This window comes from Sordaria macrospora, chromosome 4, assembly GCF_033870435.1.
Source record: "Sordaria macrospora chromosome 4, complete sequence".
In the NCBI taxonomy this organism is placed as follows: Eukaryota; Fungi; Ascomycota; class Sordariomycetes; order Sordariales; family Sordariaceae; genus Sordaria; species Sordaria macrospora.
In genome coordinates this window covers 1970681-1998418 of record NC_089374.1, presented here as the reverse complement: position 1 = coordinate 1998418, position 27738 = coordinate 1970681, and the positions used below count along the sequence as shown (strand labels likewise).

General features: G+C 53.2%; 9 protein-coding genes across 9 annotated transcripts; 3 read left to right on the top strand and 6 right to left on the bottom strand.

Moving 5' to 3' along the window:
• Window positions 1-187: 187 nt before the first annotated feature.
• SMAC4_01988 (uncharacterized protein) lies at window positions 188-2289 on the bottom strand. Its single transcript, XM_066089689.1, has 3 exons — window positions 2091-2289; window positions 499-1891; window positions 188-442 (listed from the first exon to the last, which is right to left on the bottom strand). Exons 1-3 carry the CDS (start codon window positions 2147-2149, stop codon window positions 251-253), a joined length of 1644 nt encoding a protein of 547 aa, XP_065946806.1. The 5' UTR covers window positions 2150-2289; the 3' UTR covers window positions 188-250.
• Window positions 2290-2461: 172 nt separating this feature from the next.
• Window positions 2462-4707, top strand: SMAC4_01987 (uncharacterized protein). Its single transcript, XM_066089688.1, has 3 exons — window positions 2462-2992; window positions 3217-3461; window positions 3597-4707. Exons 1-3 carry the CDS (start codon window positions 2983-2985, stop codon window positions 4425-4427), a joined length of 1086 nt encoding a protein of 361 aa, XP_065946805.1. The 5' UTR covers window positions 2462-2982; the 3' UTR covers window positions 4428-4707.
• Window positions 4708-5082: 375 nt separating this feature from the next.
• On the bottom strand, window positions 5083-5896 carry SMAC4_01986 (uncharacterized protein; the record flags this gene model as incomplete). Its single annotated transcript, XM_003348917.1, has 2 exons — window positions 5083-5606; window positions 5752-5896. The coding sequence occupies 2 exons, from the start codon at window positions 5894-5896 to the stop codon at window positions 5083-5085; spliced, it is 669 nt and encodes a 222-aa protein (XP_003348965.1).
• Window positions 5897-6027: 131 nt separating this feature from the next.
• Window positions 6028-7484, bottom strand: SMAC4_01985 (uncharacterized protein; the record flags this gene model as incomplete). The annotated part of the gene is made up of 3 exons (XM_003348916.2): window positions 6653-7484; window positions 6388-6404; window positions 6028-6286 (listed from the first exon to the last, which is right to left on the bottom strand). Exons 1-3 carry the CDS (start codon window positions 7370-7372, stop codon window positions 6028-6030), a joined length of 996 nt encoding a protein of 331 aa, XP_003348964.1. The 5' UTR covers window positions 7373-7484.
• A 1411-nt stretch (window positions 7485-8895) lies between these two features.
• SMAC4_01984 (uncharacterized protein) lies at window positions 8896-11586 on the bottom strand. Its single transcript, XM_003348915.2, has 3 exons — window positions 10525-11586; window positions 10222-10461; window positions 8896-10197 (listed from the first exon to the last, which is right to left on the bottom strand). The coding sequence occupies exons 1-3, from the start codon at window positions 10900-10902 to the stop codon at window positions 9055-9057; spliced, it is 1761 nt and encodes a 586-aa protein (XP_003348963.1). The 5' UTR covers window positions 10903-11586; the 3' UTR covers window positions 8896-9054.
• Window positions 11587-12820: 1234 nt separating this feature from the next.
• Window positions 12821-13711, bottom strand: SMAC4_01983 (uncharacterized protein; the record flags this gene model as incomplete). Its single annotated transcript, XM_003348914.1, has 1 exon — window positions 12821-13711. The coding sequence occupies one exon, from the start codon at window positions 13709-13711 to the stop codon at window positions 12821-12823; it is 891 nt and encodes a 296-aa protein (XP_003348962.1).
• A 1224-nt stretch (window positions 13712-14935) lies between these two features.
• Window positions 14936-18350, top strand: SMAC4_01982 (uncharacterized protein). Its single transcript, XM_024655294.2, has 2 exons — window positions 14936-15320; window positions 15403-18350. The coding sequence occupies exons 1-2, from the start codon at window positions 15176-15178 to the stop codon at window positions 17967-17969; spliced, it is 2712 nt and encodes a 903-aa protein (XP_024511196.1). The 5' UTR covers window positions 14936-15175; the 3' UTR covers window positions 17970-18350.
• Window positions 18351-18904: 554 nt separating this feature from the next.
• SMAC4_01981 (uncharacterized protein) lies at window positions 18905-21224 on the top strand. Its single transcript, XM_003348912.2, has 3 exons — window positions 18905-19648; window positions 20084-20208; window positions 20302-21224. The coding sequence occupies exons 1-3, from the start codon at window positions 19004-19006 to the stop codon at window positions 20588-20590; spliced, it is 1059 nt and encodes a 352-aa protein (XP_003348960.1). The 5' UTR covers window positions 18905-19003; the 3' UTR covers window positions 20591-21224.
• A 3-nt stretch (window positions 21225-21227) lies between these two features.
• Window positions 21228-24233, bottom strand: SMAC4_01980 (uncharacterized protein). The gene is made up of 2 exons (XM_003348911.2): window positions 22589-24233; window positions 21228-22534 (listed from the first exon to the last, which is right to left on the bottom strand). Exons 1-2 carry the CDS (start codon window positions 23104-23106, stop codon window positions 21823-21825), a joined length of 1230 nt encoding a protein of 409 aa, XP_003348959.1. The 5' UTR covers window positions 23107-24233; the 3' UTR covers window positions 21228-21822.
• Between the last annotated feature and the right edge of the window lie 3505 nt (window positions 24234-27738).

The window sequence follows — 27738 nt, the reverse complement described above, 5'->3', positions numbered from 1 at the left end:
GTAGGTGGTGAAGTTTCTTGTAACTGCAACGAAGCGCAAGCAAGGACACGGCGGCATCATGGAGAGTACAGATACACACACATTCACGCCCCAATCAGATAAAGTGACAAGGGCAGACAAGATATTTGCCAGACCGAAATTTGGGTATTACTTTGTGTACATGGAGCTGTCTATATCAACATTTCATTTCACAAGCCGCAGTATCTATCCCTTTGGCTCAATTACACACGTTTTCCGTTCTTCTAACAGATCAGTCCTCATCCCAGTTGGGGTTGGGACCGGGGGGCTTGGGACCACCGGCCTGTCTGGCGACGATAATCTGATCAACAGAAAGAACCGTCCTGGCAGCCTCGGTGGCGAGCTTGATAGCCCACTGCTTGGTTACGAGGAGATCGAGAATACCCTCCTTCACGGCATCAATGGTACCGGAGTTGTCGTTGTTCTACAAACTTGTTAGCCGCTGCATAAGATGTGAGAGTTCAAACGGATTCAACATGCCTCGATATCCACACCCGTCGACCAGGTGTCCTTCTTCTGATGGGAGGCATAGAGCCTGCTGAGCACCTCGGTGGCATCCAGGCCAGCGCTCTCCGCCAGTATCCTAGGAACGACCTCGAACGCCTCACCGTACTTCTTGATGGAGTACTGCGCAAGACCCGGGGTCTTCTCGCCAATAGCCTGTATCCTTTCGACGAGCTGGACCTCAGTGGCGCCGGCGCCAGGGACCAAGCGAGCATCCTTTGTGATAGCCTTGACGACGTTAACACCGTCATCGACGGCACGTTCAACATCGTCGAGGTGGTTCTGAGTAGCGCCCCGAAGGACGATGGTTGCTGTCCTTGTGACCTCATCCTCCTGTCTGAACACGGTAACACGGTCACCACCAATCTCCATAGTCTCCACAACGTCAATGCTACCCATCTCGTCGGGCATGGGCGCACCGAGACGGGCCAGGGGAGTGGCACCGACGACTCTGCATACACGCCTGAGCTCGAACTTGGAAAGAATCTTGATGACCAGAATGCCGTATCTGTTAAGGTAGTGCATCGCCAGCTCACCGACTGTGGAACCGGCAACGACGACTCTGAGACCGGAGTTGTAGAGCTCCTTGACGATTGTCTCGAGCTGGTTCTCCTCCCCCTTTGTGAAGTCGAGCATCTCCTGGGCGTTGTGTAGAAGGACGGTGCCCTTGGTCTCGGTCTGGCTGGTATCGATGGGGCAGGTGTAGACACCAACCTTGGCCTTGGTAACCTTCTTGACAGTGCCGTTGGGCTCCTTGGGGAAGACCATGCCCTTGACGACACGGCTCTGGTTCAGGCTGCCACCCATGATCTTGACGACGCGGACGTTGTCGACGTTGAAGTTGGCGGGGTTCTTGGGGAGGACGGCAAGGATAGCCTCGGCGACCACGTCGGCAAGGAAGTCCTCGTTGCCGTTCTGCTTGCTGGCAATAACGGTGCGGATGGCCTTGCTCAAACCGGCCTGCGACCGCAAGTCCTCCACCTTGTCGACAACAAGCTCCTCCAGGGTATCCAGGGCAATCTTCTGGGCGCGCTCGTAACCAGTGACAATGTCGGAAGTCTTGAGACCCATGCGCAGCAGGTCCTCGGCCTTCTTCAGGAGCTCACCGGCCAGGACGATGACAAGGTTGGTAGCATCACCCATCTCGGATTCTTGTTGTTGACTGGCCATGACCAGAAGCTTAGCGGCGGGGTGGACGACATCGAGCTCGCGGAGAATGGTAGCGGCGTCCGAGGTCAGGATCATCTTCTGGAGATGGTTGATGACGATCTTGTTACGGCCAAAGGGACCGAGGGAGGTCTGGACAGTCGACGAGATGGCCCTGCAGGCGTCGATGTTGCGAAGGACGGCGCCATCCTCGGAATCGTAGCTGTTGAGGTGGGAACATGGTTAGAACCATCTGTTGTTGTGTATACCCATGTGTGTGAAGTTCACGGATCATGAACCCCCTTGGGACCGCATAGGCGCAAGCAAGCAGGCAAGCAAAGCCATGGAGGGGAGTTTGGCGGGGTAGGACTGGACATGATGCAACAAGCAGAATCAGGGGAATAAAAGGAGATAAAACCTACTTGTTGTAGCCGCCCTTGAACAGGCCAGCGTTCGGGGCGTTGGGGATATTCAACGACATGGCGGGCTTTGATTCTGGTGTTTCTCCTGAATCTTTGTTGTTTTGTCGGGCTTCTTCTGTCTTGCGGTGTCTTCGCTGGCCATGGTCCAAATGCCAAATGGACCCTCCTCAGGAGCTCCCCCCCAAGCGGTGCGGGGCCCACAAAAAAAGTCGATGAAGCGGATAGAAGCCAGCAGTGTGGCGGGCTAGCGGCAGGCAAACAGCTGGCATAAGCGGATAGGGAGCTCTAGACCTCTCAATCCGCGTTCACCGCAGCAAACCTGTTTCACCAGGGGCCTAAGCGTTTAACACTATCCGCTTATCCCAGAACCTCCCTTGATCTCGCGACCAGGAATCGTCACCTTCTTTTCCACAGGAGCACCTGCACTCAGGACATTCCATCTGGACCGGGAGCAGCTGGAACTCCAGCTTTGGGGGGTCTGGGCAAACTGGAAATAGTGGAAACCTCGCTGTAACTGTACTTGGGTACAGCGGTCCATGGCGTTCTATCGTTTCGTGACTTTCTCAGGTCCCGGCGCCATCCGTCCACGTCCACTTGGCTGCATTGATTGCACTTGCTTGTCAACCTTCATCCATTTTACTTGGGAGACAACCAGCTTCAACCTTTCGATTTCATTGTCACCGCCCGACCGAACAGTTGCATGACTTTTTAAAAGCAGCAGGTGGCCGGCCATTTTCACACTCCCTCCCTTTTATTCCTTCCGCAAACAAACAAGTCGCCTCTGACCGAATTCATCATTCTCGTAACGACTCGCGATCGCAAACGCGAACAACTCCACTATTAATCATTAATTCACCACCACCACCACCACCACGGTACAACTACTCCAACAATGGCGCCAGGTAAGTCCAGGTTAACCCAAACTCCCAACCACGTTCCCACCACATCTCCATATTCTTGCCCTGCCAACCTCCATCCCGTTTTTCCCTTTGAACCATTGCCTTGCAATTCAGGCGCGTTGATTCAGTTGCGAATCCCTTCTCTTCTCTTCTCGTCATGTCTTCCTCCATCATCCTCAAAATGAAGAAAAAGGTTACTGACCCTTCTTCCCATCGCCCCCCATCAGCGAGCTCAGTTCCGCCCATGCTGCCGCCCTCAGTCGAGGAGGCCTACCGCAGGAAGTGCATCCAGCTTAAGCAGCGCACTAACGAGGTTGAGGAGGCCAACGATGCCGCTCGCCTGCGTCTGGCCCGGCTGAAGCGCCAGGTCGAGAAGATGAGGCTGGAGCGGGCGTTCCTTCTTGAGCAGCTGGCCAAGAGGACGAGCACTAACGTGGAGGACTCTGACGGCAGCCCCAGCCCGCCGCCCACAGTACGTGACGCCGTATCATCACCCCCAGGATCACCTCTGAATCCGGGCGGACATACTCGCCATCACCATCAACATCATACATCCCTTCATCAAACACGCACAGGTCGAATCGGTAAGCTGACAGCAGCCGTGCAGCCAAAAGAGAAGCCCTTGCGCATCAAGCGTGGTCATCGCAAGCCCTCTGCCATGCCCAACCTCGACCTGCCTAGTGGTGCCGCGGGCGCTACCTTTATCAACCAGAACCTTCAGACCCAGTCGCCCAGTTCCGACGCCTTCTCGGCAGCCCACCATGCGACCAACGGTCTGCACAAGGGCACCTTCAGGCCCATCAAGCCGAGCAGCGCGTTCGAGCTCTACTGCGACGATAAGCGGGCCGCGTCGAAAGAGAAGGCCGCGGCAAAGGCGCTCAGCAAGGAAGCCGCCGAAGGGTCCGGCAGCCCCGAGGACGAGAACGAGAACGACAACGACAACGAAAACAACGGCGATAACACCGATGTCGAAGAAGAGACATTGTCGCGCGAGTGGAAAGATCTTCCAGAAGACCGCAGGAAAGAGTTCGAAGATCGAGCCGATCGGGACGCGGAGCGATACAAGAAGGAGAAAGACGCCTACGATGAGGCCAAGGCCAAAGCCGAGGAAGAAGAGGCTGCGGCGGAGAAGGCTGCAGCGGCAGCATCAGCAGAGGCATCAGCAGAAGCAGAAGCAGAGGCAACAGACAAGCCCCGTGGCTCGACAAGCGATACCGGCAACAAGACGGATGATGCCGAGGGTGGTGCGACGGCCGAGGAGATGGATCTTGATCGCGTTGCCGACGCCGAGACTACCGACGAGAGGAAAGCCAGCAGCAGTAGCGCCAAGGCCGCCGTCGAGGAGGGAACGGACACGCCGCGGGCGACACAGGAGGATGTCGAGATGGGCAATAACGACACGGACGATCATGAGACAAAAGCTGAGGAGACGCAATAGGGGAAGCGCACTCGGGAACGTCGAACCCCGAAGCGTTACCTGTCATAAAATTCGGAGGGGTCATTTTTGCCCGTGGACTGGGCATGTTTAACAGTTGTTTTTACAATTCATCAATGGCTTGGGGTACAATGTGTCATAGATTTTCCTATTTTTAGTTTCCTTCCGTCACAGCTTCGCTTTGGCTTAGCGATACACGTTTCACGGTTCTTTGGGCAGGGCAGGATAAGTTATGGTTGCGGTCGCGGGAAAATATCAATAGCTTTTCTCACCCGTCATACGTTTTGTACATCTTTCTGTAGTTGCTCAAAGTTGACCAAGGGCAGCTTTATTGCATACCACATGATAGGGAAATTGAATAGGAAGAAGATGCCAATCCTGGAAAACCCTGCACTAACAAGCTCGAGACATTGCTTCCTGCTTATGTACTAACGTCCAGGAAACCCCTTCGGCAAAGGCAAAGGATAAAAAGGATTTCTGGTAGCCTCCCGATTCCCAAGTGGGAAATACATGCGCTCAGTTCTTGCTCCCCCATCATCACCACTATCACGAGGCCTCTCCTCTACCCCCCACCCATGATCATTTCTCCTACCCCTAATACTCAACCCGCCACGACCACCATGTCCACCAGGATCTGCAACCAGTCGACGAACACCGATTACTTCTGGCTCAGGACGCCCACCATAATCGTAATCCTCATCACTCGCCAGCGGACCGGACCATCTCTTTCCCTTGTCAGCAGGAAGATACCGGTATGATCCCGCCGTTTCATACTCCGAGTTCTTTGTGCTACTGATCTGTAGGTTTTGCAGGCGGTTGGAGAGGAGGACTGCGTCTGAATCTGCTTGTCGGTGTTGATGGCCATGGTTACGGCTATGGCTATGGCTGTGTCTGTTGTAGTCTGGGGACTGAGATTGGCATTTTGAGCACGAGTACGAGCGAGAACGGGAACGGGAACGACGAAAATGAGAGGAGGCTCTTCGCGACCTTGAATGGGATTGAGATCGGGATCGGGATTGAGATTCAGATTGAGATTGAGATCTGGACCGCAGGCCGGAGTGTGGCCGTGGCTGTCGTCGTCGTTGACGATTGTGAGACGCCCTTTGAGGTTTGGCATGAGAGTGGTGTCTTCTTCGCGGTTTCGAACGAGTACGAATACGGGAACGGGACCTTGACCGTGAACTGGACCGTGAAGAACCCCGACTGTCGGCTCCAGCATGACGACTCCGGCCGCGAGTGCCCGATTTCTTCAGGCCAAGAGAGTGAGAGCGCGAGTGGTATCGATGACCACCTTGTTGGCCATTCTCGCTGTTAGATTCGGACTCACATGCGGACTCGGACTCGGACTCGGAGTCACTATAGTCGGTCTCGGTATCTGACTCACTCCCTGATTCTCTTGCCCTGGAGAAGATGGTTGTGGGCGATGACGAGTTGAAGCTTCCGCTACCGGAAGAGGAAACAATGCGGACCATGTTGGGATGTTGCTGGTGCTGAGTATTGAGTGGAAGTTGGTTCGAAGAATGATGAGTTGTTATGTGTTGTGTAGACGGGCCGGTTGGCGGTCTTGGTGGCCATCCTGCTGGAAGAGCTGGACAGCTTGGATTCACTGCGTGTGGTGGGTATGGTCCTCCAGGCCCGCCAGGTCCTGAAGGCGGTCCCCAACCTGGGAGTCCCAGGTTGGAGCCATGTTGGGGTACAGGATGGAACTGTTGATGTTGAGGATGAAGAGGCTGTTGTTGGAGGCTGTGAGGTTGGTGAGAGTGTTGCTGCTGATGTTGCTGCTGTGATTGAAGCACCGGGTGATGCAGGTGATGCAGGTGATGCGGTTGATGTGGCAGCAAAGGTGGCCCAAGTCGAGGTTGCTGATGATGTGTGTTGCCACCATGCAACTGAATGATACCTTCGTGACTCCTCCTCCTTGGTTCCTCTGCCAGCCCTCTATACAGCGCAACCGCATCAACACCAGACTTTGGTGACCGTCTATAGTAAGCCACAATGTAGCTGGTCTCTGGTACAGGTACGGTCCTCCCTCGAGTCCCCTCTCCTCTCCTCTCTGCCTTGTCCTTATGCTTATGCTTATGTCGCTCCAGCCGTTTCTTCCCACCCCCCACCTTCCCTTTAACACGGTACCAATGACCATGATGTTTCACGGATTTCTTTCCCTTCCCAGAAGAACGCTCACGGTCATAACGTTGTCCCCTACCCCTACCCCTACCTCTATCTCTCACCTCAACCTCAACCTCCCCCCTTTTCCATTTTATATTCTCCCCCTTTAGACTCAACTCCTCAACGCCGACCAAATCAATCTTATAACTCCCCCCCTCAGAAGGATCTCTCATCTCCCTCTCTCTCATCTTCTTCAACCTCTTTTCCAAACATCGTCTCTGCAACCCATTGAGCTTGTTCAACCTGTCTCTTAATTTGATGCCGTCGTCCCTCCCCAAAGCCTGCATATCTCTCGCGGCTTGGTGATCGCTCAAGACACCAGTGTTACGGGTGGATTCCCACTTTGCGTTGTCTGTTTGATAGAGGCGGTAGATGAGGTAGGTGGTGAGTGCTTCTCTGGCTTCCGACTGTGTCATTCTTCTTGAGATGTTCCCTGGGAGGGAGTTGGGGCTGAAAGAGGAAGAATTCTGATGAGATACTGGATGAGCGATGTGGGGTGGTGATGACGATTGTGGCATCTCAGAGTGTCTCTGTTGTGGTGGTTGCTGAGGATGATGATGATGAGGAGGAGGATGGGGTGTCGAGTTTATGCTCTGTGGTTGGAAGGAGCCCATATGGCCGGAATGAGTGTTTCTGACCACAGGTGAAGGTGAACACTGGTGGCTTGTTAGATGATGTTGAGGGTGTTGATGTTGTTGCTGCTGTTGCTGCTGTTGCTGCTGCTGTCCCTGACTTCTAGCAATCGTCCCTTGAGGGAGAGACACAAAGCCGGGGTCGCCCATGATGATGATGATGAAGATGAAGAATGTTCCTGACGTGGCGATGCTTGCAAAGTTGCAAAGTTGCAAGATGCTGCAGTATCAACAACTGACAAGTATACCTCAATGGATTCAATCACCCGTGCACGACAGCAGTTAATGATTTGATCGGATTTAGCTGGCATTCATGTCCCAACCTTTAAAAAGGGGGAGACTAAGCAGAAGATACCTTATATAACCCCAACACCTTCCACAACCATCATTGTCCCGGTAACGTCACAGTCCCTAAGAACAAGGCTCCGATATCAATCGACCTTCCGCACTTCTATCATTCTATCCTTTAGACCTAGAAGATGGTTGGTAGCACACAAACGACGCCCGTTGCCTTACTCCCAAGCAAGAACTGCAGCCTCAATTCGCAACTTTCAACTCCTCAACTCAAACCACCAGAAGCAGAAGCAGAAAATGAGACAAGCAACTGCGAACTCAAACTAAAGAATAAGGCAACCATTCTCTCAGGCAGGCTGGGCAACTTTGTTCAATGGTGCGGTGCCATTCAGAAGTTGGGCAGTTCAGATCGACACCTCGACACTTCAACACCACCACCACCACCATCATCATCAATACCTCTAACGCTCTAAGGTTATCGTGTCGAGCTTCCCGAGCCCGGACGGCCAGGCAGGCTTGGACAGGACACCACCACTGCATAGGTACCTATCGAGATCGGACAATCCATCCATCCAACGATACCTATCTGTCCAAACATCACGCTTACTATGTACCTACCGCCTTCATTTCCACTTAACTCCCGCCGTCCCGGGCACAAAGCCAAGACAGAGCCTGCAGGTTGCCATGTAAGCCTTCTTTTACTAACCACCAGTCCCCCATCACCACCACCACCATGATCATCAGAAACATGCATAGTAGTAACTACCAATACCATGCGAGGCTCCCAACTCGTTTCGAGTCCATCTTCGTGATAAGGTGATGTGGAGCCTCATTGAAATGATTGAAGAGGCAATCTGGGCGCCCAAGTTTCGGAACAGAAGATCTGAGCCATGCGCCACCACCGCCTACACAGTCGGTCAACCAATGCCAGGACTGAGGATACCGGTGCCCGGCTTATGTACAATATAATGCTGATTGGTTTGTTTGTTAGCTCGGTACTTCTAGTATACTAGACAAGATCTGTCCCAAACCTCTCAAGGACAGTATGTAATGGCCAAGTACGAATTAGAAAGACAACAACAAACTTCAAAATATCATGTCGAGGTGCTATTACGCGTTTATTAACGAACAAAAGGGATCAATTAGATGTATACTACGGCTAGGAAGGTTGACTAGAGGTCTCGAACTAACAAAGCTGCATTAGACTGTACGGAATGTTATCTACGTGGTTAGTTGCCTTAATTCCATGCCAAAGTTTCTGTCAGTATGTAATCAGTGCCTTCGAGATGAAGGAATTCATACCAGAGATCTATTAATGCATTTCACTTCAAGATGTTGGTCGCTACAATCACCAAAAGACGGAGTCGAGAGAAGGTCAATGAAATGAAATGTATTAATTATGATTCTTCTCAACGCCGGAGCATCGAGTTCCGACCATCATTACTTTAAATAAGAAAACAGTAGCGATTAATGATGCATGTTCTGCCCGGGTCACCCGACCATCCGTCTCATCTTTCTTGCCAAGTAATTAAGTCCGTTTACTCGTCATGCTGAGAATCAGATCCTTCCCAGTTATGGCCTTCCTCCTGAGCATCGGCTTGTTCCCAGCCTTCGCCCTCACCATGAGCACCGGCGTGCTCCCAGCTTTCAATGTCCTCCTCAGCGTTGGCATCCTCCCAGCTCTCATTGTCGTCCTGGCCTTTATGCTCCTCGCCATCTTGTCCCTCGTGTGCGAGAGCAGGAGTAGGCGTGGCAGAAGGAAAGGGAGCAGGAACATTTTGGATCTGGCCATCTCCAATCTGAACGACAGGCTTGGGCTCCTCCTTCACTGGGGCGTTCTGAATCTGACCATCACCAATCTGAGTGACGGGAACGGGAACGGGAGCATTCTGGACCTGGCCGTCTCCGATCTGGACAACAGGCTGGGGCTCTTCCTTCACGGGAGCGTTTTGAATCTGGCCATCACCAATCTGAGAAACAACGGGCTCCTTGACAAAGGGATTCTGTACCTGGCCGTCACCGATCTGAACAGTAGGCTTGGGCTCAGGGACGTTTTGAACCTGGCCATCTCCAATCTGGAAAACAGGCTGGGGCTCTTCCTTGACGGGAGCGTTCTGGATCTGGCCATCGTTGATCTGAGTGACAGGGACATTCTGGATTTGACCATCACCAATCTGAGTAATGGGGACTGACTCCTCCTTGGCGGGAGCGTTCTGCACCTGCACGTCTCCGATTTGAGTGACAGGCGTCGAGTCTTCCTCCACAGGGGCGTTTTGAATCTGGCCATCGTTGATTTGAGTGACGGGAACTGGTGCGTTCTGAATCTGACCGTCGTCGATCTGAGTGACGGGAAGGGGAACATTCTGGACTTGGCCGTCACCGATCTGGACAACAGGATTGGGGTCATTTGCAGGAGCATTTTGCACCTGGCCATCACCAATTTGAGAAACGGGCCCCTTGACAAAAGAATTCTGAACCTGACCGTCGCCAATCTGAGTCACAACCTCCTCACCCTCCTTCGCAGGAACATTCTGCACCTGACCATCACCGATCTGGGCGGCAGGCTCTCCAGCACTCTTCTCGACACTATCATCCTCCGGGTTTTGCTGCTCAGTGTTTTGTACCTGGCCGTCGGGGATCTGAGCAGCAACCTCCCCTGCCTGGTCACCTTTGGGCTTCTCCTGTTGAGCCTCCTAAGCCGCAACCTTGGCGACCTTCACAGCCTTGCAAGTGGGATTCTTCGGCGCGCCGCTAGTAACCCACGCGAGAACGTTGTAGTAGTAGCCTCCAACTTGCGCCCAGCATGCCTGCCAGTTCTGGAGGGCGATGGTGCCAGGGTACTCGGGGTACTGGCCCGGAACGTACTTGGAGTCGTCGGTGTAGGTAGGAACAAAAAGCTTGTCCTCGTTGTCAAAGGCAACATTGATGCTCGGGGAAGAACCAGGCTGTGAAGGGTATGTCAGTAAGCGATACTCGCGGTGGAGGAGACATGACTGGGAACAACGTACCGTGAACAGAGTCGTGGCGACATTAGAGCCAGGGTCATAGTTGAAAGACAGAGGAGAAGAGACGGTGATGGGACCATCAGGACCGTTGGCCACAAGGTTCCAGGTCAAGAGGCCGGAGTTGGAAGGAACATTGTCGTAGACGGTGTAGTTGTAGTAGAAGGAGGCTGAAGAGGAACCGGCGGGATTCTCGGTACCGCCAAGGCACAGCGACTCAATGGCGGCACCGGCGTGGCAAGCATAGAGGAACTTGCCGTCGAGGGAGGTGTCGTCAGACTGGAGCTTGAGATAAAAAGGTCCATCTTGAGAGTAGGTCTGGGCCTGGACGGCAGCGGTGGCAGTGAGAGCGGCAATAACGCCGGACAAGGTGAAAGACTTCATGGTGGAGAGTGAGAAGGGGTGGATGGGTAAGAGGAGACTGGAACAGATAGATGCAATGATGATGTTGTGTGTATAACCAAAAACTTGGATAAGTGGTGTCTGCTGATGATGATGCTGCTGAAGAAGAAGAGAGACCAAAGTTGATGGGGGGCAGAGAGGATGAAAGGTTTTATAGCAGTCCAGAGGCCGAATATTTCCAGGGACTTCTTTCCACCCTGACGTTGCAGTCGAAGAGCCAAGGGAAGGAAGGTTGGTTGCATGGGAGGCCAATGCCGATGCCGACGAGGATTACGAGACACGAGAATTCCGGGGAAGGGACACTCCCATGGAAGATAGAAGGTGGCCGGCGGGTTCGGGATGATGGCTCCATTGCTGTGTGGATCGGCATCGTGGCTAGTGTTTTGGTGGGTTGGTGACGAGGGTAAGAGCGAAGCTATCGTGAGCTTGGACGGAACAGGTGAGGTTCAACCCGTGTTAAACGAACCACTGCAACCACGTATTGCTTGGTTGCATTGGCAGTCCCCGCTCGAGTCTCCATCGCGGCTCTTGTGAGCTTGTCTGAGTAAAGACCCCTCGTATAAGCCTTACGGGGGTAAGGAAAGAGCGGCGTTACCGATCCCACCTGGGAAACTACTCTTTCATCGTTCACGGTCGATTACGACAAGCAGTGCAGGAGCCTCAGAGTCCCAGTTAACTGAGCGTAGCCTGTGTAAGCGCCAAGAACCGTGTCGTTGAACTGATGGTTGCACTGGACAGTTGAGATTGTGGCGAGTGGCAGAGTAGGTTCTTCTGTGGAGGTAACGTTCCTGTGCCGTCTCAGTCGATGGCCAACTGCAAGACATAGGTACCTACACCGCGGGCAGGCCGAGGACCTGGCTTGCGGTGAATGATTAAGGTAGGCAGATATGTTTTTGGGCAGTACCAGTGTGAAATGTCCAACACCGTCAAGCTATTTGCTCTCGTATTTCAAGAGGGAGCTCTTGCATCGGCAGTTAGCTGACACTTTGAAAAACACCCGGTTAGGGAGGTCGGTAGTCAGATAGAACTTGCCGAGATATTCCACGTCCCAAAATAAGACTCACGAGTAAATATGTTAGTGCGGGGATTCACGACCCCTTCAGGACAGTTTGGCTCTCGGGCTTTGTGTGCTCTGCTTCGCATATATGATAGTTCTGTGCATCTTTCTCAAAGGATTGGAGCCTCTTCCAATGCTGTGTTGGTTGACGAACCCGAGATACCCTGGGCTTATTCGTGATCTTGAAGACTGATCAAACGCCTCTTCAAAAGAACCAAACCAACAAGATATCGGCATTGGACTGCACTCTGAGATCCCCAAAAGCCTCATTTTGGGCACAAACCAGAATTTCCTCCGGATCGGTGAAGGAAGTCCATGGTTGTCATCGACCGGCTGCAATAGATCTTTCAACCTCTCAACAACTATCAAATGCGTACAGTATGTGCAGTGGTTAATGGAATACGAGACGGTCTCGTGTGCAAGTAAGCGATGTCGACCATCGAGGGTAGCATCGTCGGCATGCGCACCGAAAGCGACTATGATCCACAGTTCTCTTTCCGCCAGCTTGAAAAAGCGCTGTACTTCTTCTACCACCACTTCACTGACAGACTGCCCAGTCTCAACTTTCTGACCCCTGATCCACAGCTTGTCGCGACATGGCAGGGCTCGATCAAACTCCTTGTCATCGACTGCAAAGTCAAACGCCGTGGACATGGTGGCGTAGCGATTGAGAAGATGTACCTACCATCTAGAATAACCTCAAGGTATGCAGGTCTCCTCTTCAGTAAAGTCGCGGGGTTCTGGAAGGATCATGACGCAAAGAGTTGAATGTTAGCTTTGCCGACCTGGCTTTTGAGCCTCATATTCCAACCTTTTCCAGGACTTCCACCGCCATCACGCCCATCACCTCACACCGGACCCTTTCTCCTTAACAAAATACCAAGTATCCATCATCCCACACTCATCACCTCCCGAGTTCTGACAGATGGTCGCGTGCGATTTCCACCCCAGCCCATCAAGCAGCTCAACAAGCCTCGAGTTCATAAGCCGGACCTTATTCCCCTCCACGCCGCGCTGTAAAAACGGGCGATGCTTCAACCGGAACTCAAAGCAATCATTATCCCACTCCCCCTTTTCGAACATGTCCAATGACTGAAACATGTCCCTCATCTTAGCAATGACAGTCCCGATGTAGTCCAAGTCGGCGGCGTCCCTGCAGGTATTATCGTCGACACCACCATCGATTGATTTCTCAACATCATAGATAACTCGTATCCGGCTGTCAGACAGAAAGCCCAGAGCTAACCATTCAACCGGCGGCGGAGGAGGAGGTGCTTCGTTCGAAGGAGAAAGACGACGGAAGATGAGCTCATCCTTTGCGCTAGCATGAATACTCCCGTTGAATGGACAAACGAGCTGCCAGGAGCGACTGTACAAAAAGGCCAGGATGTCGCGGATGGGCCGTCTGGCTTGGACGGCTTCGGTTTTATCGTGCGAGGTGAGGAAGTGGTGGCCTCCGAACGGCCTCCCCTTGAGTACATACTGGTAGGCTTCTTCACCGTACGGGCCACTGGAGGTGATGCCGAACGACCAAGCTGAAGAGATGATGTGCCGAATATCGCTGACGATGTCGTCGGGGAACTGGAGGAGCCGGATGCGGTCTTGGCCGTGTAGGGAGAGGGAGGCGAATATTGTTGTGCTTGGTTCGCTGCTGCTGGGTTGGAGAGGGAGGTCGACGACGACGGCTGTCATTTGTTGAGACATGCGGAGGAGGGAGCGTTGAATCATTGACATGGTGGGTCTTGGTGAGGGTTGAGTGGTGGTGGTTGACCGTTGAAGGGAGGCCGGGCATGAGGCTGGAATACTGATACCGGCAGACCTCCGCGTAGGGGGATTTGCTGGTTTTTATTTACCTGCCACTGTGATCATAGGCTTGAGGCAGCCATGTACAGTGAAGCTAAGCATTGTCGCCAAGCTCGGATATGAAGGCATCGCCAGGCGCTGAGGCTTAAGGGATGCCTCACAGGGCTGGGTTGCATACTTTATGAGACCGCAACTTGACAAAAGATACCGACGGGGAATGAGAGGGAGGAGCTCTGTACCAGACAGTCTACATGAGGAGGGTTGTAGAGGCTAGAGATAAAGTTCTGTATAAGAGTATATGTAACCACCCCTAGCTCTGACTTCTCATGCCATCTTCGCCGTTTCTTCAGATGCCAAACACTCTAAAGCCCAGAATATCACGACGAAACGTGGGTTTGAAGGTTGAAGAGGCGAAAGAGTGTTTGCAGTTGGAAAATAAAGCCCTGTCCCCGCACTCACAGCGCTCAGGTACCATTATCAAAGTTGATTGGCGGCAAATCTGACAGGCTGAAGACAGCTTCACCCCTGTCGCCCAGCTGCCCTGGCGGTCCTTACCCGTTCCTGGCGTCCCAAAACGGCGGGAGTGGAGATGATGATGGAGGTTGGATTTTGGAGAAGGTTGTTGTGAGGGGGCTGGGGATGGTGGTGGCCCAAGCTCGGTTCCCCAGCAACCAACCGTGATGCCCAGAATGCCCGCTGAAAGTGACCCGACTTGGAAAGCGAAGCGGCTGCCTTGTTGGACGGGAGGCCGATGGACGCTTCCCCAGCCTCCGGAATCTTGAACTTTGTGCAGCGCTGCAGGGTCTCTGGTCTTGTCCACAGGAAAGCGCGAATGCAGGTTCCATGACGATTCTAAGGCAGCCTAAAGACCAGCGACGCGGGGGAAAAAGAACGAACTGCCATGTGCATTCCCGCTGTAAGTGCAAGTGCAACTCGTGCAGACGCTGGAAGTCATTTCTCTACCTTGAGTTCTGGAAGCAGGTAGCGACAACACACTTAGCGACTCCCTAGGTATTTGGAAGTAAACAACGGAATCCCTCCACGACTCAGCCCTCCCAGCTCAACTCAGCTCACAGCTCGCAACTACTGCCGGTGCCCTGTCGCCCACTGTGTCCTGCCCCGCCATCGCGCCTGTGTCGACGCCAGCCCCCCCGTTTGTTCCTGGCCCGTCCAGGTTCCAGGTCCCAGGAACTTGGCAATCTTTTTGTCGCCAGGCGCGAACCGCCGCCTCGCAACACACAGCTTTCGCCAATTCTTCATCCAACTTTTGCCAATACCTCTATTGTGCATTTTTTGTATTGTACTTGCAAGAAGACGGAGGATTGAGCAACTTCTTGTGATCTTTCCTCGGCCTGCTCCGAGCTGCAGGGCCGTCTCCAGCAAGTCTTGCCCGCCATGGCGAACAATCTTTCACCGCCGGGGTCGAGTTCGTACTCGTCCAATACCTTAACGGTAGGCGATGGAACTTGGGACTTTGAGAAGAACTCGTTCCTGCTTCCCAATCTCCAGGGTCTCAACTTTGATACTATGCGATACAATGGTATGGCCTTCCATTCCTTTGGTCCATCCACCCACTGCATCAAACATCAAGAATGGAACTAACAATGCTCTCCCCATAACAGGCATGGGCAATCGCTTCTCGACCTTGACCCAATACCACAGTCTCATTCTCGGCCACGGAGTGATAGCCGCCATCACCTTCCTCTTCATCATCCCAATTGCCGTCCTCATTGCCCGCTTCTACTCCCGCAAGCCGGGATACGCCATCCGATATCATGCATACCTTCAGGTCATCACTGTCGGTCTCAGCACCGTCGTCTTCGTTCTCGGTTTCATCGCTGTCGGCCCTCCCCGAAACCTCACAAATCCACACCATGGCATCGGTGTCGCCATCTACGTCATGATTCTGGTTCAAGCTTTTGGTGGCAGTCTCATTCGCAAAATCACCGGCCATTCCTTCCGTCTACACCTTCATCGTTGGATGGGCCGCGCTATCGCCATCCTTGGTATTGCCCAAGTGCCTCTTGGCTTGACACTCTATGGCTCGCCCAAGTACACATTCATCCTCTATGCTGTTTGGATGAGTTTCCTCCTTTTTCTGTACTTCATTCTTGATTACAGAGACAAGGAACGCCGCGAGTACTACGCAGGTGGTGCTCGCTCTGAAGTTACTGGATACACGGATGAGAAGTCGGAGAGCCACCACCACGGAAAGAAGAAGTGGCTCGGTCTCGCAGCCGCTGGTGGCGCATTGGCTATGCTTCGTGGCCGTAAGCGCAACAAAGACGAGGAAAGGGCCCTGGACCGTAGTCCCAGCCCGTATCGTTCCCATGCTCCCCATGATGGCGCAACTGAAGTTTCACATGCACATGGCAGACACGACAGCTATCACGACGACAAGTATACTGACGTATCCTCGCGACGCGACACTGGTGGAGGCGGATGGATGGGTAAGCTGGCTGGGCTTGGCGCTGGTCTCTTGGCCGCCAAGTATCTGAAGAACAAACATGACCGTCGCGATGACGAGTATTCAGCCGTCTCAACAGAAACCCCCAGCCGTGTTCGCCCACCGAGGGGAGGCCCGGCTCCAACCGAAAGCGATTATACCGATTACACCGACTTCACCCGGACGGACAATCGACGAAATTCCAAGCAGAACCCGGTTATTGCTTCCGAAGTGGAGAGCGCTGCAGATGACCGACGCCCTTACCGACCTGGCACACCACCACGATCGCATGCTGGCCGTCGCAATTCGCGATTCGAGAGCACGATTGCCTCAGACTATTCTTCGTATGTTAGCCCTTCTAGGAGAGAAGAGCCCGAGAAGAAGAGGAACAGCGGGGCTGGGAAGGGTCTGCTCGCTGGACTTGGCCTTGGCTGGTTTGCCAAAAAGACGGTGGACAAACGCGCTGGACAGGAGGAGGATCGGATAAGAGACGACGAGGAGAGGCGACGTGAGGAAGAGGAGAGACGGCACGAAGAAGAAGAACGGAGAGCTGGACGTCGGAACTCCAAGTACACAGGTGATGGATATCCCAGTCCGTCCAGACGCGACTCCCAACGTCGCCCAGCTGCCATGCGCCCAGCGGCACCAACGGACATCACGAGCACGACCGGATCCTCGATTTTCTCTGACGAATTCACTTCCATGGAGCCGAGAGGGCATGCCCCTTACGACCCAGCGCCCATGGCCGGCGGAGCTCGACCGCCACCCGCCCCCATTCCGGTTGCAGGAGGTGCCCCGGGCGTTGGTGCGCCACCTACAATCATTCCCATTACTCCTGGACCCTCCGGGAACCCACCTCCCGGAAATGGCCCGATCGCCATGCCTGCCATGCCTCCCGACCCACGCGGCGTTTTCTACCCACTGAGACCCCCAACCGATACAAGCAGCAGCGACCTGACAGATGTCAATGCTGACAGACGACGACGAGAGGCTGAGGCGGCGGCGGCCGCAGCAGCAGCAGCATCCGCCAGTCTTCTGGCCGCCCAACAACAGGAAGACGACCGGCGTCGCAGGCCAGGCGGTCCTTCTGACCAGCCCAGCGTCAAGGTCAAGGTACAGAGTGACAGAGATAGGAACATTACTCTGCGTAGGATGACGGACGAGGATGCGAGAAAGGACGGCGGCAACAACCGGCGCCGCCGAGGCGACTCGGTTAGCAGCAGCCACTCGGAATCAGAGCCGAGCAGCGGCAGGCGGTATCGCCGGTCAGACCGCCGCGAGAGCAGGAGTTCGAGTCAACGTGGCAGAGCCGAGCGGGCCGCCGAGGCGAGGGTAGACCCGACCGCCAACCCTCTTTATCCAGCCCCTCTTAACACGGGCGGTAGCGGTACACCGAGGCAGCAAGCGTCCCACGGTGGAAGCAGCTTGCCGCCGAATTTTGACGATCCGCTGTCTCCGCCCGACCCGGCGTTTGCGAGACAGGGGACTAGGCCGATTAGCGGGAAGGACTCGCCGCCGTTTGCGGGACCGTCCGGGGGCCAGATGCCCAATGCCGCGGGGACTATCTCTAGCTTAGATAGTCCCGCACAGTGGAGTGCGCTGAGCCCGAGCGGTGCGAGCCAGAATCCTAGTGGTGTGAAGAGAGAGGTGTCGAGTGCGGCGGAGAGGAGACAGAGGAGGAGGTTTGAGAGGAGAGAGGGAAGTAGGCAGCGGGCTGCTGCGGAGTCGTCACTTGGTGGTTAGTGAGTGAGTGGCATCATGTGTTGAGCTCGCCTTATCGGGTTGGTTGTTTGGCTGTTTTGGCTTTTCTTTACACACATGGGTTGGGCTTTTTCTATTCCCCCTTTGGCGTGGGTTGTTTTGCTTCTCTCTTCTTTGCTGGCTTGTGTTTTCATCCATGCCGGCATGGCGTCTAGGTTTTCTTTATGGATGGATGGTCATGAGATGATGGATGGATGATGGGTGTCTTGGTGCCAACAGTTGGACCAATTCTCAAAAGGAATGTTGACGAGTCTATGTGGATTATGGACGCAAGATGTCTTGTATATATCTGCTGTCAAGCTAAACGTGAATGTTGAATGGGCTTTTACTACTACCCATACCCAGGGGGACATGGTGACAGACTTGTGATGGTACCGATGCCTTTCAACATAGGTACGTCACTGCACCTGGGAGGAAGTGACCTTTAGACTTTGGAAGGCTCAATGAATCGTCGGAACTGCGAGATCGCTACTTACGGACGATGCCAAGGAATGTCTGTGACTTTTGTTGGTACCAAATAAACTTGGTAAGACTACACTAAAGAGAGATCAGTTCATATCACCAAACTATTGATTCTTGCCAAGTCCCGGACATGTTGCCGTTGAAAACGGAGGTGCTCTTGGGCCTGCCTAACACATGCGGAATTATGCCCGCGCAGATTCGAACGCAATGAGGAACCCTCAGGGATGTGCCATTTACATACGGTAGCTTTTAGAGGCAACGCACTAACACAGGGGCCTGCATGTGCTGTCTACGCCCTGTCAAAGCAGGCCAAGCCCCGGGCATGCTGCCCCGCATTCCCCGCCATCGGATCGCTTAGCATCGTACCTATCGCTTTGATCGCGTCTAATTGACTTTCTTATCGTACACGACGGACGCGGTTCCTTCTCTTCCAAGACAACTATCACCAACCATCACCAGTTGCAGCACGCAGACCTCACGCGAGTTGAAAGGAACGAAACCAACTCCGATACCAATTGCACTAGCGAAGAATCAACGAGAAGAAGGAACACGATATGTCGACAGACCAATCACAACAACCAGGAGCTATGCCGTCGTCGTCGTCGGCAGCGGCGGCGGCGCAAAGGGGAGGATCGCAACAACCTCAGTCGCAACCGCAGGGACACGCGCAAGGACAAGCACAAGAAACGAACGGTCACAGTCACGATCACAACCAACAGACAACAAATACCTCCCAGCCCCAGAACCAGAACGAGTCCCAACAAGAAGAACAAGAACAAGAACAACAATCCACAACAACCCAAACAAGAAATCAACCGCAACAACAACAACCAGCAACATCCCAAGCCCAATCCCAAGCCCGATCCCAAAACCAAAGCCAACAACAACCAGAGCCCTCCTCCGAACAACAACAGCAGCAACAACAACCAGCACAACCACCCTCCTCCTCCTCCGATCAACCCCAACAACAACCCACCCAAGAACAACCCGAACAAGAAGAAGAAGAAGAAGAGCAAATACTGCCCGGCCCCCGCGCCACCCGCCTCCAACAACTGTTTTCCACAACTCTCCGGCACACCCTCGACAAGATCTCGCGCGACAATTTCGCGGCATGTTACCCTACGATCGCGGCGCGGGCGCCGGGGACGTTGGAGTTCGTGCAGAGGCAGATGGTGGAGAGGTTGGGTGTTCAGTGTGATGTGAGTATTTCTTTTCCTTTTGTTGGTGATATAGGGTGTATGTGGATGGGTGGATGGTGAGGAAATGGGGAGCGAAGTAGGCCAGGAGGAAGAAACGGGAGGAAAACGAGGGAAATTGGGGAGGAGAGGGTAAGAGTGAGAAAGGAAGATGGGAGAGGAAGAGGTAGAGGAGACGAGAAATGGACATGATGGAAGCGGAAGGGAGCGGAAAGAGAGGAAGTTGGATAAAATGGAAGAGAAGAAAAAAGAAGAGGAGGAGAATTTGGTGTTTGATTTTGAGGGAGGTGTTGAAGCGGCGGGCGTAAACAAAAGAAAAAAAAAGAAAAGAAAAAAACGAGAAAGATGACCGGGAGTCAAAAAAACCCCCGGAAAACAATAGTTGAAAATGAAAATGAACCAAAACAGAGGCTAACCAAACCCACCCAAAAATAACAGAAAGAATTCAACTCCATCCTACAAGCGCGGCAAGTAGTACCCAAGCTCAACGAGCTCGAGACACTAGTCGGCGAAGCCAACAAGAGGAAACGAGAGGCTGGTGGTGACGATGCTACTCCTGTACCGTACGGTTTTTTTTTTTTTTGGTTTTTTTTTTCCTCCCCTTCCACCATTCCCCCCTCAAAGTAAATACTAACCATGTGAACAAAAAAAAAAAGACCACACACCCTCCCACCAACCACTATCCTCTCCGCCCACCTCATTCCCCACCTAACAACCACCCATTCCTCTCTCACCACGACTCTCCAACAAACGCAATCCGAGAACCACCAGCTCTTCCAAGATATCCAAGCCCAACGGACCGAAATCGAAGAGTTACTCGCCGTAGTAGAAAAAGCGCTCAAGGATGTGGAGGGGGCCAACGAGTTATTGGAAAATGTTGTAGAGAAGGGAGGCCTGGTGGAGGAGGTTAGGGGTGTTGATGGGGAAATATCTTCTTCTTCTTAGGTCGGTTGGCGTTTGAGATGTACCTACCTACCTCTAGGTTAGGTGAGGGCTGGGACTTGAAGAAGAAGAATAGGAGTGGAAGAGTTGATGGGTTGGGCAACAGAGAGAAGAGAGGAAAGAGAATATGGAATGAAGTGGCTAACATAAAGAGGTCAAGAATTGCGGAGAGAAAACCGGCATGCGAAGAAAAGCTGGACGACAGAAACCGCGGAGGAGAGCATGGCCGGCTTGCAGCTCACAGGGGTGGTGAACAGGATGATTATGATGGACTTGGCACGATGCGGTATCTCAGTGTGTCGTCAAAAGATTAGGTGTCTCGAAGACGGTCTAGGTCTAGTTATCATACATACTCTCGATCAAGACACTCAACAACGGAGGCGATCTTGGCTTGCGGGTTAGGGTTATCCGGATTTGGGGCCGTCATGAAGTCGGTAGTGTACCATGGAAACAACTAGCTCCTGGCCACATCCGCTTGGTTTGGACTGTAGCACGACGGTCACAGGTCTCAGTGAAGTGGGTTCTCAAATGATAGGAAAGCTCATGTCTGATCAACGGGCACGCAGGAACATCATAACTTGTCAGGAGAGTGTATCGACAATGGTATATCAAGTTATATACGTTTATGAATGGGAGGATGTATATATGCATAGCCAACCAAACCCGACCAACCGCTTGCCCAGCCATTAGGTAAGCCGCTATCCAGCGGTACCCATCCACCAGAGCATTCTATCTGATGTCTCGTAGCTATGCCGGTAATACAACGCTACGCAGACTAGTAGGCAAGCAGAGAGGATCAGGTCGAATCTTTCATCCCGAACCATGACGTCCCTTTGCCCACAGCTGCTTCCATGCTGCCATCCACCTATTCTTCCATCAAAGCACGATGCCAAACTCCAGTAGCCAACCTCCCCTTTCCTTTCCAACAAACAAGAATCTGGTATTGGTATAGTAAGGAAAATGTGGTCGAAAACAACGGGCGCTGGATTCGCAGTCTCTCTCTTATGCTTCCAGTAAATGCAAACGGATCCAATCAAAACCAATGCAGGTATATGCCACTCCAGCCGCTCCGGTCAGTCCGCTGACCCGATATGATTGATGATGATAACAGGAAAAATAACAAAGGAAATGGGTATATGATAAAAGTAAGACAACAGCACAACAACATCCCACCGCAGCCCAATCCTGATACGGGGACCGCCCGTATCCTCCTAGTTTTTCGTTCCCATTACACCTTAAAGCAATCTGTTTTCCGCCCGGATGACCTGCCATGGACCGAATAGCTCGACTTCTCCATAGGCTGGAGGCAGCACGCGTACCATCCGCCCTGTGGCCCAGTCCACGTACCATCGTTTGCCGTTTGAGATAATGTAGTTGCTTTTCCGTGGACTCTTGAACAGTAAGACCGAATAACAGAGCTTAGCATACAACTGGTCGTGCGTCTCAGTCCATATCTGTCTCGGGCGCCATTTCCCTGTATCTGGGTCGACGTTCTCGTTCGGATATGATGTTGTCGATAGCCGACCTACTATCGGATGTTGACCGATAACTCCTCGCGCAAATGCCGCGTAGTCGTCCTGCCCCTGAGTTCCTCGCTCGTTCTCCTCTTCGTGTATCGTCGGTGGCCGTGCTGTGCTGTTTCGCCCATTCCTGTTGTTTTCCTCATCCTCCTCAACACTCCCGTTTGACGCGATACTCTGCCTCCTCTCGCTCAACCTCGGAAAACCGTTGATGTTGTCATCCGGAGTCGGCCGTTCCCCACGAAGCCATCTTATCCTCTGAAGTCGCGGTATACTCTGGTCCCTGGGAAAGTCTCGCTCATCGATAGGTGCTGCGACGTTGATGGCGGCAAAGATGCAATCAAGCCACTTGACAAACGTCTTGAGCTCGACGCATGAAAGCAGAAATTGGTCCGTCTCAGCTCGTAAACGGATCACATAACGCCGTCTGCTGTTGTGTCAGCCATCAATACTTCAACCATTTCAAGATATGTAAACGCACTTTCTGTAATCTGCGGCAATACCAGCATCCGCATGCTGTAAACAGTAGCTCTTCTCCAAAGAAGACTTCTTGACCCACGGGGGGCTATCTGGCGAGATATCGGGGCCGTCGTGTCTCGGTGTAAACCATGTTCGTTCCTTCTTGACCGAGTAGATGTTGAGTGCAGTCCCCCGCAATTCGACATAAACCATCTGCCAATTTCGGACCTCGGCGCGTTTGATCGTATGTTCGATTTCCATCTTTCTCATAAAGACCCCTTCCGCGTGTATATCACATGAGTACTTGGGCAGCACATCTTGTGGAGGAGCGACCGGTTTTGAACCCTGTTGTGATGTAGCCAACGCTCTCCTTTGCGCGGCCATGGCTGACTTCATGGCTGTCTCATAACTAGGTGGGTTCGCCGGTCGTGAGGTCATGAGTTCCCGATAGAACAAATCCTCCTCCATCGACATACGGCGCGGGCGCTGCGACGCCTCATCGCCGACGGTGTGCTGCGAGAAGGCATCGCTGGAATCCATGAGTCGACACCTTCCCGCTCTCCGTGTGGGCGGGTGCACAACGTGTGCTTCAACTCTAGCAGGCCTGGTTACCTATAAATCCCCAATCCCCTGATCCGTCTGTCGGCGGCGTTTGCTGAATCGGTATCGTCAAGGGGCCGCCGTCACCGCCTGGAAGTGATCTAAGAAATCCGTCGGTTGTTTGCTGGTAGCTTCCTCCTTCCTAATCCGTGCTTTTTGGCATGTTGCCCAGCCCCGTGCCAGGTAATGATAACTTGCGGCCAAAGAGAATTGGATCCAAGCGAAAGAGGGGTGAGACAACGAAAGCCGTGAGCGGATCCTCGCTTGGTAAAAGTCCTTTCTCCCAGAGATCGGAACCCAACGAGTCGTCGATGCAGGGACCTTAGGGGTGGATGAGGGCGACAGATACACAGAGTCGGGACCGAGAGTCGCTTTTCTTTAAGCTGTGTCTTGGGTAGTGAAGTCGCTCAGCTAGGGCGGCAGTGTGGGGAGGTGTGACTCTGTGGAGTGATCGCCAGGGTGGGAAAAGCTTAGCATAGAAAGGCCGAGTCCGACGGAGGGTGGAGGGACATGAGATGGTGCTCTCGGCCGGCGCTGCTGGCGGGATGGTGACAGTTGAGAGTTTGGGTGTATGCTTGTGTAAGCTAGGTTTTGAGAGGCGCGATAGAGAGAGACGGAGGTCGCGGACAGACACAGAAGGGATTCAATGTAAAGGAGGGAAAGATGAGATAATCCAGGGGGTCGTCAACGTGGTACGGAGTAAGGTATCGAAGGAATAAGGAAGGAAACGGTCAGATCCAAAGCCAAGTATAGTGGTGTGGCAGGGGTAAAATGGTAGTGAAATCAGGCTCTTGCAAGAGTGAAGAGGGCAAGTGGTAAGGTAAGTTTTCCAGAGTCAGGGCTTGCCCGGGCCGGAAGAGAAGGGTGGAAAGGGCGAAAGAGAGACAGACGAGAATTGGGCAAAAGACGGGCAAGATGGAACTCGGGCAGCTGTTCGGATTGTGTTCGTGCGAAATACGGAGCTGAGGGAGGAGCGAGCACGAAGAAGGTAGTGGAGAAAAGTAGCAGTGTGGAAAGCGCAGCGTAGCGAGGGAAGGAGGAGCTTCCAGAGAAACCTACCACGAACTAGTTTAGTGTGTGGTGACTGTGGCCCGGGTTGTACTTGCCTGTGGGAGTGCAGGCATTCACACCACCACCTAGCTGGACACAGTAGGTACGACCCAGAGAGTCGCGGTCACCTAACCGTCCGGGTTGAGTGAGATGCACATGGACAGGGGGGGCTCTCGCGGAAAGCGGTCCCCAATATCGAATCTCTCACCCCCTACTTCCTTCCCTTGAGGGCTCCCCCATCCATCCACCACCCTCCACCGGGCTTTCCAGGTTTCCCATCTTGGCAACGCCCTTTTGGTTCAACGGAGGGGCTGAGAAGCGCGCAGAATGGATAGAGAATCGCTTCGTTTCCCGAGTCACAAAAGCACTTAGACTCAGATGGTCCTAGCAGCCCGCAAGCAGCCCACGCCGTCCACCACTCACTGTGGTCCCGGAACTCTGGACGCGCACTGCCAAGCCATCTCAGCTCAACATGGCCAAGTGCGAAAGCGGTTCGCGGTTTTTCTTCTTTTTCCAGGCAAGGCACCAGTGACAGAGGATCCATCAACGGCTCGCAACGGCCGTACAGTCACTCTATTGACTTTTTTGGACCACAGCTACCGGGCCACGCTAATCGCCATGATGATCTGATCTTATGCACACCAAGGCCCCGGAACCATGCTTGAGACTTTTTGAATCTTGATGACTCTTGATGGCAGAGAGGATGGCGAGGTGAGTTGTGAGTTCAGACGTGTGATGTTGGAATGCCCCGGATTTGAAAAGCATAAAAGCAACAACTGGCATGCAGTTGCAGGTGTCCATCGATCGTTGAACGACACCATCCCGACGCCCGACTATGCACCTCGTCTTCATCACATCAAGAAAGGAGGGAGGAAAAAAGAATTAAAGCGAGATCGAACAACTGAGACTTCGTTTCTGAGACGCATGACGCGGCCATGTAGCAGCGAAACAATTATCGTCCGTCCTCTGTTTCCAAGCTCGTCTAGTACACAGCAGTTGAAAGTTTTAAACAAAATATATTGAACGATCGTTTAGTAGTTCGCATTGCCTGCGTCTCGGCCCCACCGCACCTCTTCCCTTCCACAGCCGTAGCGGCCCCAGCTGGCCGTCTATCGTTGGACACCGCGTCATCCAGCCAATGAGAATTCATGCATTAAGCGGATGGGCCACTTTGCGCATGGCACGCTAGGCTGTTCCAGGTAGGTGCTTTGAGGGGAACGCCAAAGACATCACCACAAGCCGTTCACAATGGGACATGGGCGCTCGAGCCATTTCTAGCATTTCCACCGCGGACCGGAGCTCACTGCTTCCTGACGGGCTGCATTCCGTCAACAGTCACGGTCCGTTTCCGAGAAGAGTGATTCGGCTTGTTGTTCGCTTCGGGAACACCTCCAGTCGGTTGCCTAGGTAGTCCGTAAAAAATGTCATCCGTCATCGCAGGTGGTTGCCGGCTGCTGAGTGTGTCTTTTTGTTATTGCTTGCCATCCACATCTCCATCTCTTGGCGGTACCCTGGAAGTTGGACGCAATTTCTGTGCGACCCCCGGCCGTGTTACTGCGCCAGAAAACGAACATCCCAATCGAGAAGGCAGCCAAAGGGTTTTGTTTCAGGCTGGCCATTGGGAATGTGGATTGTCTTTGACAAAGTCGAGGCCCTCTGTGGCTGTCTTCAATTCTGATAAGTGGATAAGTGGAAACTCCGTCCCGGTTCTCCAAGACTCAGTTCGTCTCTGGGAGGTCAGTCGGTCGGTCGGAGTCGGAGTGTTGGACGGATCAAGTGAGAGATATCTCCTGCAGTTGGCTTTGCAGTTCACACCTTGACACCTCCCCTGCCTCGGCTTTCAGTCCAGTCGAGTCCTTGTGTGTGTGTGTTGACGGCCGGCTCGACCGAATAAGGCTGAATTGCTGGAAAGCCATTCGCAGCCAGTCAAGCCAGTGAGGGCTGCCCATTTCACTGTGGTAGGGGTTAGGACCCCTGGCCAGACCTTCTCGTTTGGTTAAACCAACAATGTCTCGTTCTTGTTTTGGAAGGTGGTGTTTGACACCCATTTCTCTGTCAAAAACCTCCCGCTTTCTCTCACCTTTCAGGTTTGCTGAACCGAATGCTGTTGGCCACCACAATCTCAGTTGTGTCCCGTCAGCTTCAGCATGTCATCTTTCAGCGTCGCGCCGGGCATTAAGGTTCTCGATTGCACTTGTCACTTTCGAAACCCTAATCCCAATATTGTGTTTCAACAAAGAGGATGCCTTTGTCGCTGGCAGGCTGACATGGAGGTCTGGCATGGATGCTGTGGACCCTGAGGACCTTGATGTCGGGTTCTCCATCAAATCGATTTTGACCCTTGGATGGTCTCCAGATTCGCCCCTGCCTGCCATGCCAAAAAGGTCGCCCGCATTTCGCTGGCAATTTCCAAAATAAATTCACAGAGAATGGGAAGGTCGCTTCTTTCTACTTCTTGGTTTATTGGATGCCAAGATGCCTTCCGGATTCCGGGTTTAATGGACGGTACGGAAGGCACGAGGACTACATACGGCCGTCAAGGTGTTCCGGTTCTCGATCCCCGGCCTTCAACATCGGAAACTGAAGAGGAAGGAAGGTTGAGGAAGCTCCGAGCGGTTACATCATCGCAGCTGCTGATCGGGCGAAATTGGGACTTGACCCGACAACGACTTCTTATATCCAGGGAGTGCCTTGCCATGGTTCCTTCCCCGCGATAGCAGCAAAAGCACGCAAGCGCCCCTGTTGTGAGGTCAGTCCAGGGTTGGCGTCAACCACAGGACAGGCAGTTGCTATTTGGGTTTAACGACTCAAATAAGAGGCAGGAACGGGTTGTCATTCCGGTGTCGGCAGCTCTGGGGCTTCACCGGGCGTGCTGACAGACGGGAGTGACTGACTCGACTTTGTTGGTTTACCAATGGAACTGCAGACTTGTTCACTCACGACACTTGCTCCTGCCTGACTAGGTCAAACCGCGTGTCGATCCGGTGCCGCTTCCCAAAACCCAACCGCAATGCTACTCTTTACCAGAGCCAGATTGGTTTCGGCAGTTGCTCCTTCTCACATGGGCTAGATGGCCATCGATCAAAGCAAGAATAACCCAGGCATCCCCGTTGGCCCACTGGAGATCACAAGGAGATCGTCCAGATCACCAGAAGTCGACGTTTCAAGATCAATTGGAGACTACCTACCGCACTGAGCCAAGATATACGAATCCCCTCAACTCTGTGTCCACACGGGTTGAAATGAAGAGCGATAAGGTCGGTCAAGTAGTCTACTGTGTGGGGATGGAAACCCAGAGACAACCACCTACCTCTTCAGTTAACTGATATGCACGTACAGCAAAGACGGTAAAGAGTCGACACTCACACAAGTCTGTCCTTCTCCATTTCAATGCAGGAACAGGGGCACAGCTAAAACAGGATAACCTCGGGATTCCGTGCATTGATGGTGTCGTCGTCATTTATTGTTTAATAGACGCGGAACCCCGTTTTAAGTTCGTCCATTGGCATCACACGTGGCTCC

Excerpts from the sequence above, each read along its gene's own strand:
- SMAC4_01982 (XM_024655294.2), top strand. The coding sequence starts at position 15,176 with ATGGCGAACAATCTTTCACCGCCGGGGTCGAGTTCGTACTCGTCCAAT. Across the intron at positions 15,321-15,402 it reads TGATACTATGCGATACAATG|GCATGGGCAATCGCTTCTCG; the intron begins GTATGGCCTTCC and ends TCCCCATAACAG.
- SMAC4_01988 (XM_066089689.1), bottom strand. The coding sequence starts at position 2,149 with ATGTCGTTGAATATCCCCAACGCCCCGAACGCTGGCCTGTTCAAGGGC. Across the intron at positions 1,892-2,090 it reads TTCAAGGGCGGCTACAACAA|CTACGATTCCGAGGATGGCG; the intron begins GTAGGTTTTATC and ends CCACCTCAACAG. Across the intron at positions 443-498 it reads CGACGGGTGTGGATATCGAG|AACAACGACAACTCCGGTAC; the intron begins GCATGTTGAATC and ends ACAAGTTTGTAG.
- SMAC4_01980 (XM_003348911.2), bottom strand. The coding sequence starts at position 23,106 with ATGGATTCCAGCGATGCCTTCTCGCAGCACACCGTCGGCGATGAGGCG. Across the intron at positions 22,535-22,588 it reads ATTGCCGCAGATTACAGAAA|ACGGCGTTATGTGATCCGTT; the intron begins GTGCGTTTACAT and ends ACACAACAGCAG.
- SMAC4_01987 (XM_066089688.1), top strand. Across the intron at positions 3,462-3,596 it reads GCCCCAGCCCGCCGCCCACA|CCAAAAGAGAAGCCCTTGCG; the intron begins GTACGTGACGCC and ends GCAGCCGTGCAG.
- SMAC4_01981 (XM_003348912.2), top strand. The coding sequence starts at position 19,004 with ATGTCGACAGACCAATCACAACAACCAGGAGCTATGCCGTCGTCGTCG. Across the intron at positions 19,649-20,083 it reads GGTTGGGTGTTCAGTGTGAT|AAAGAATTCAACTCCATCCT; the intron begins GTGAGTATTTCT and ends CAAAAATAACAG. Across the intron at positions 20,209-20,301 it reads GACGATGCTACTCCTGTACC|ACCACACACCCTCCCACCAA; the intron begins GTACGGTTTTTT and ends AAAAAAAAAAAG.
- SMAC4_01984 (XM_003348915.2), bottom strand. The coding sequence starts at position 10,902 with ATGAAGTCTTTCACCTTGTCCGGCGTTATTGCCGCTCTCACTGCCACC. Across the intron at positions 10,462-10,524 it reads TCGCCACGACTCTGTTCACG|CCTGGTTCTTCCCCGAGCAT; the intron begins GTACGTTGTTCC and ends TACCCTTCACAG. Across the intron at positions 10,198-10,221 it reads AGGCTGTGAAGGTCGCCAAG|GAGAAGCCCAAAGGTGACCA; the intron begins GTTGCGGCTTAG and ends GAGGCTCAACAG.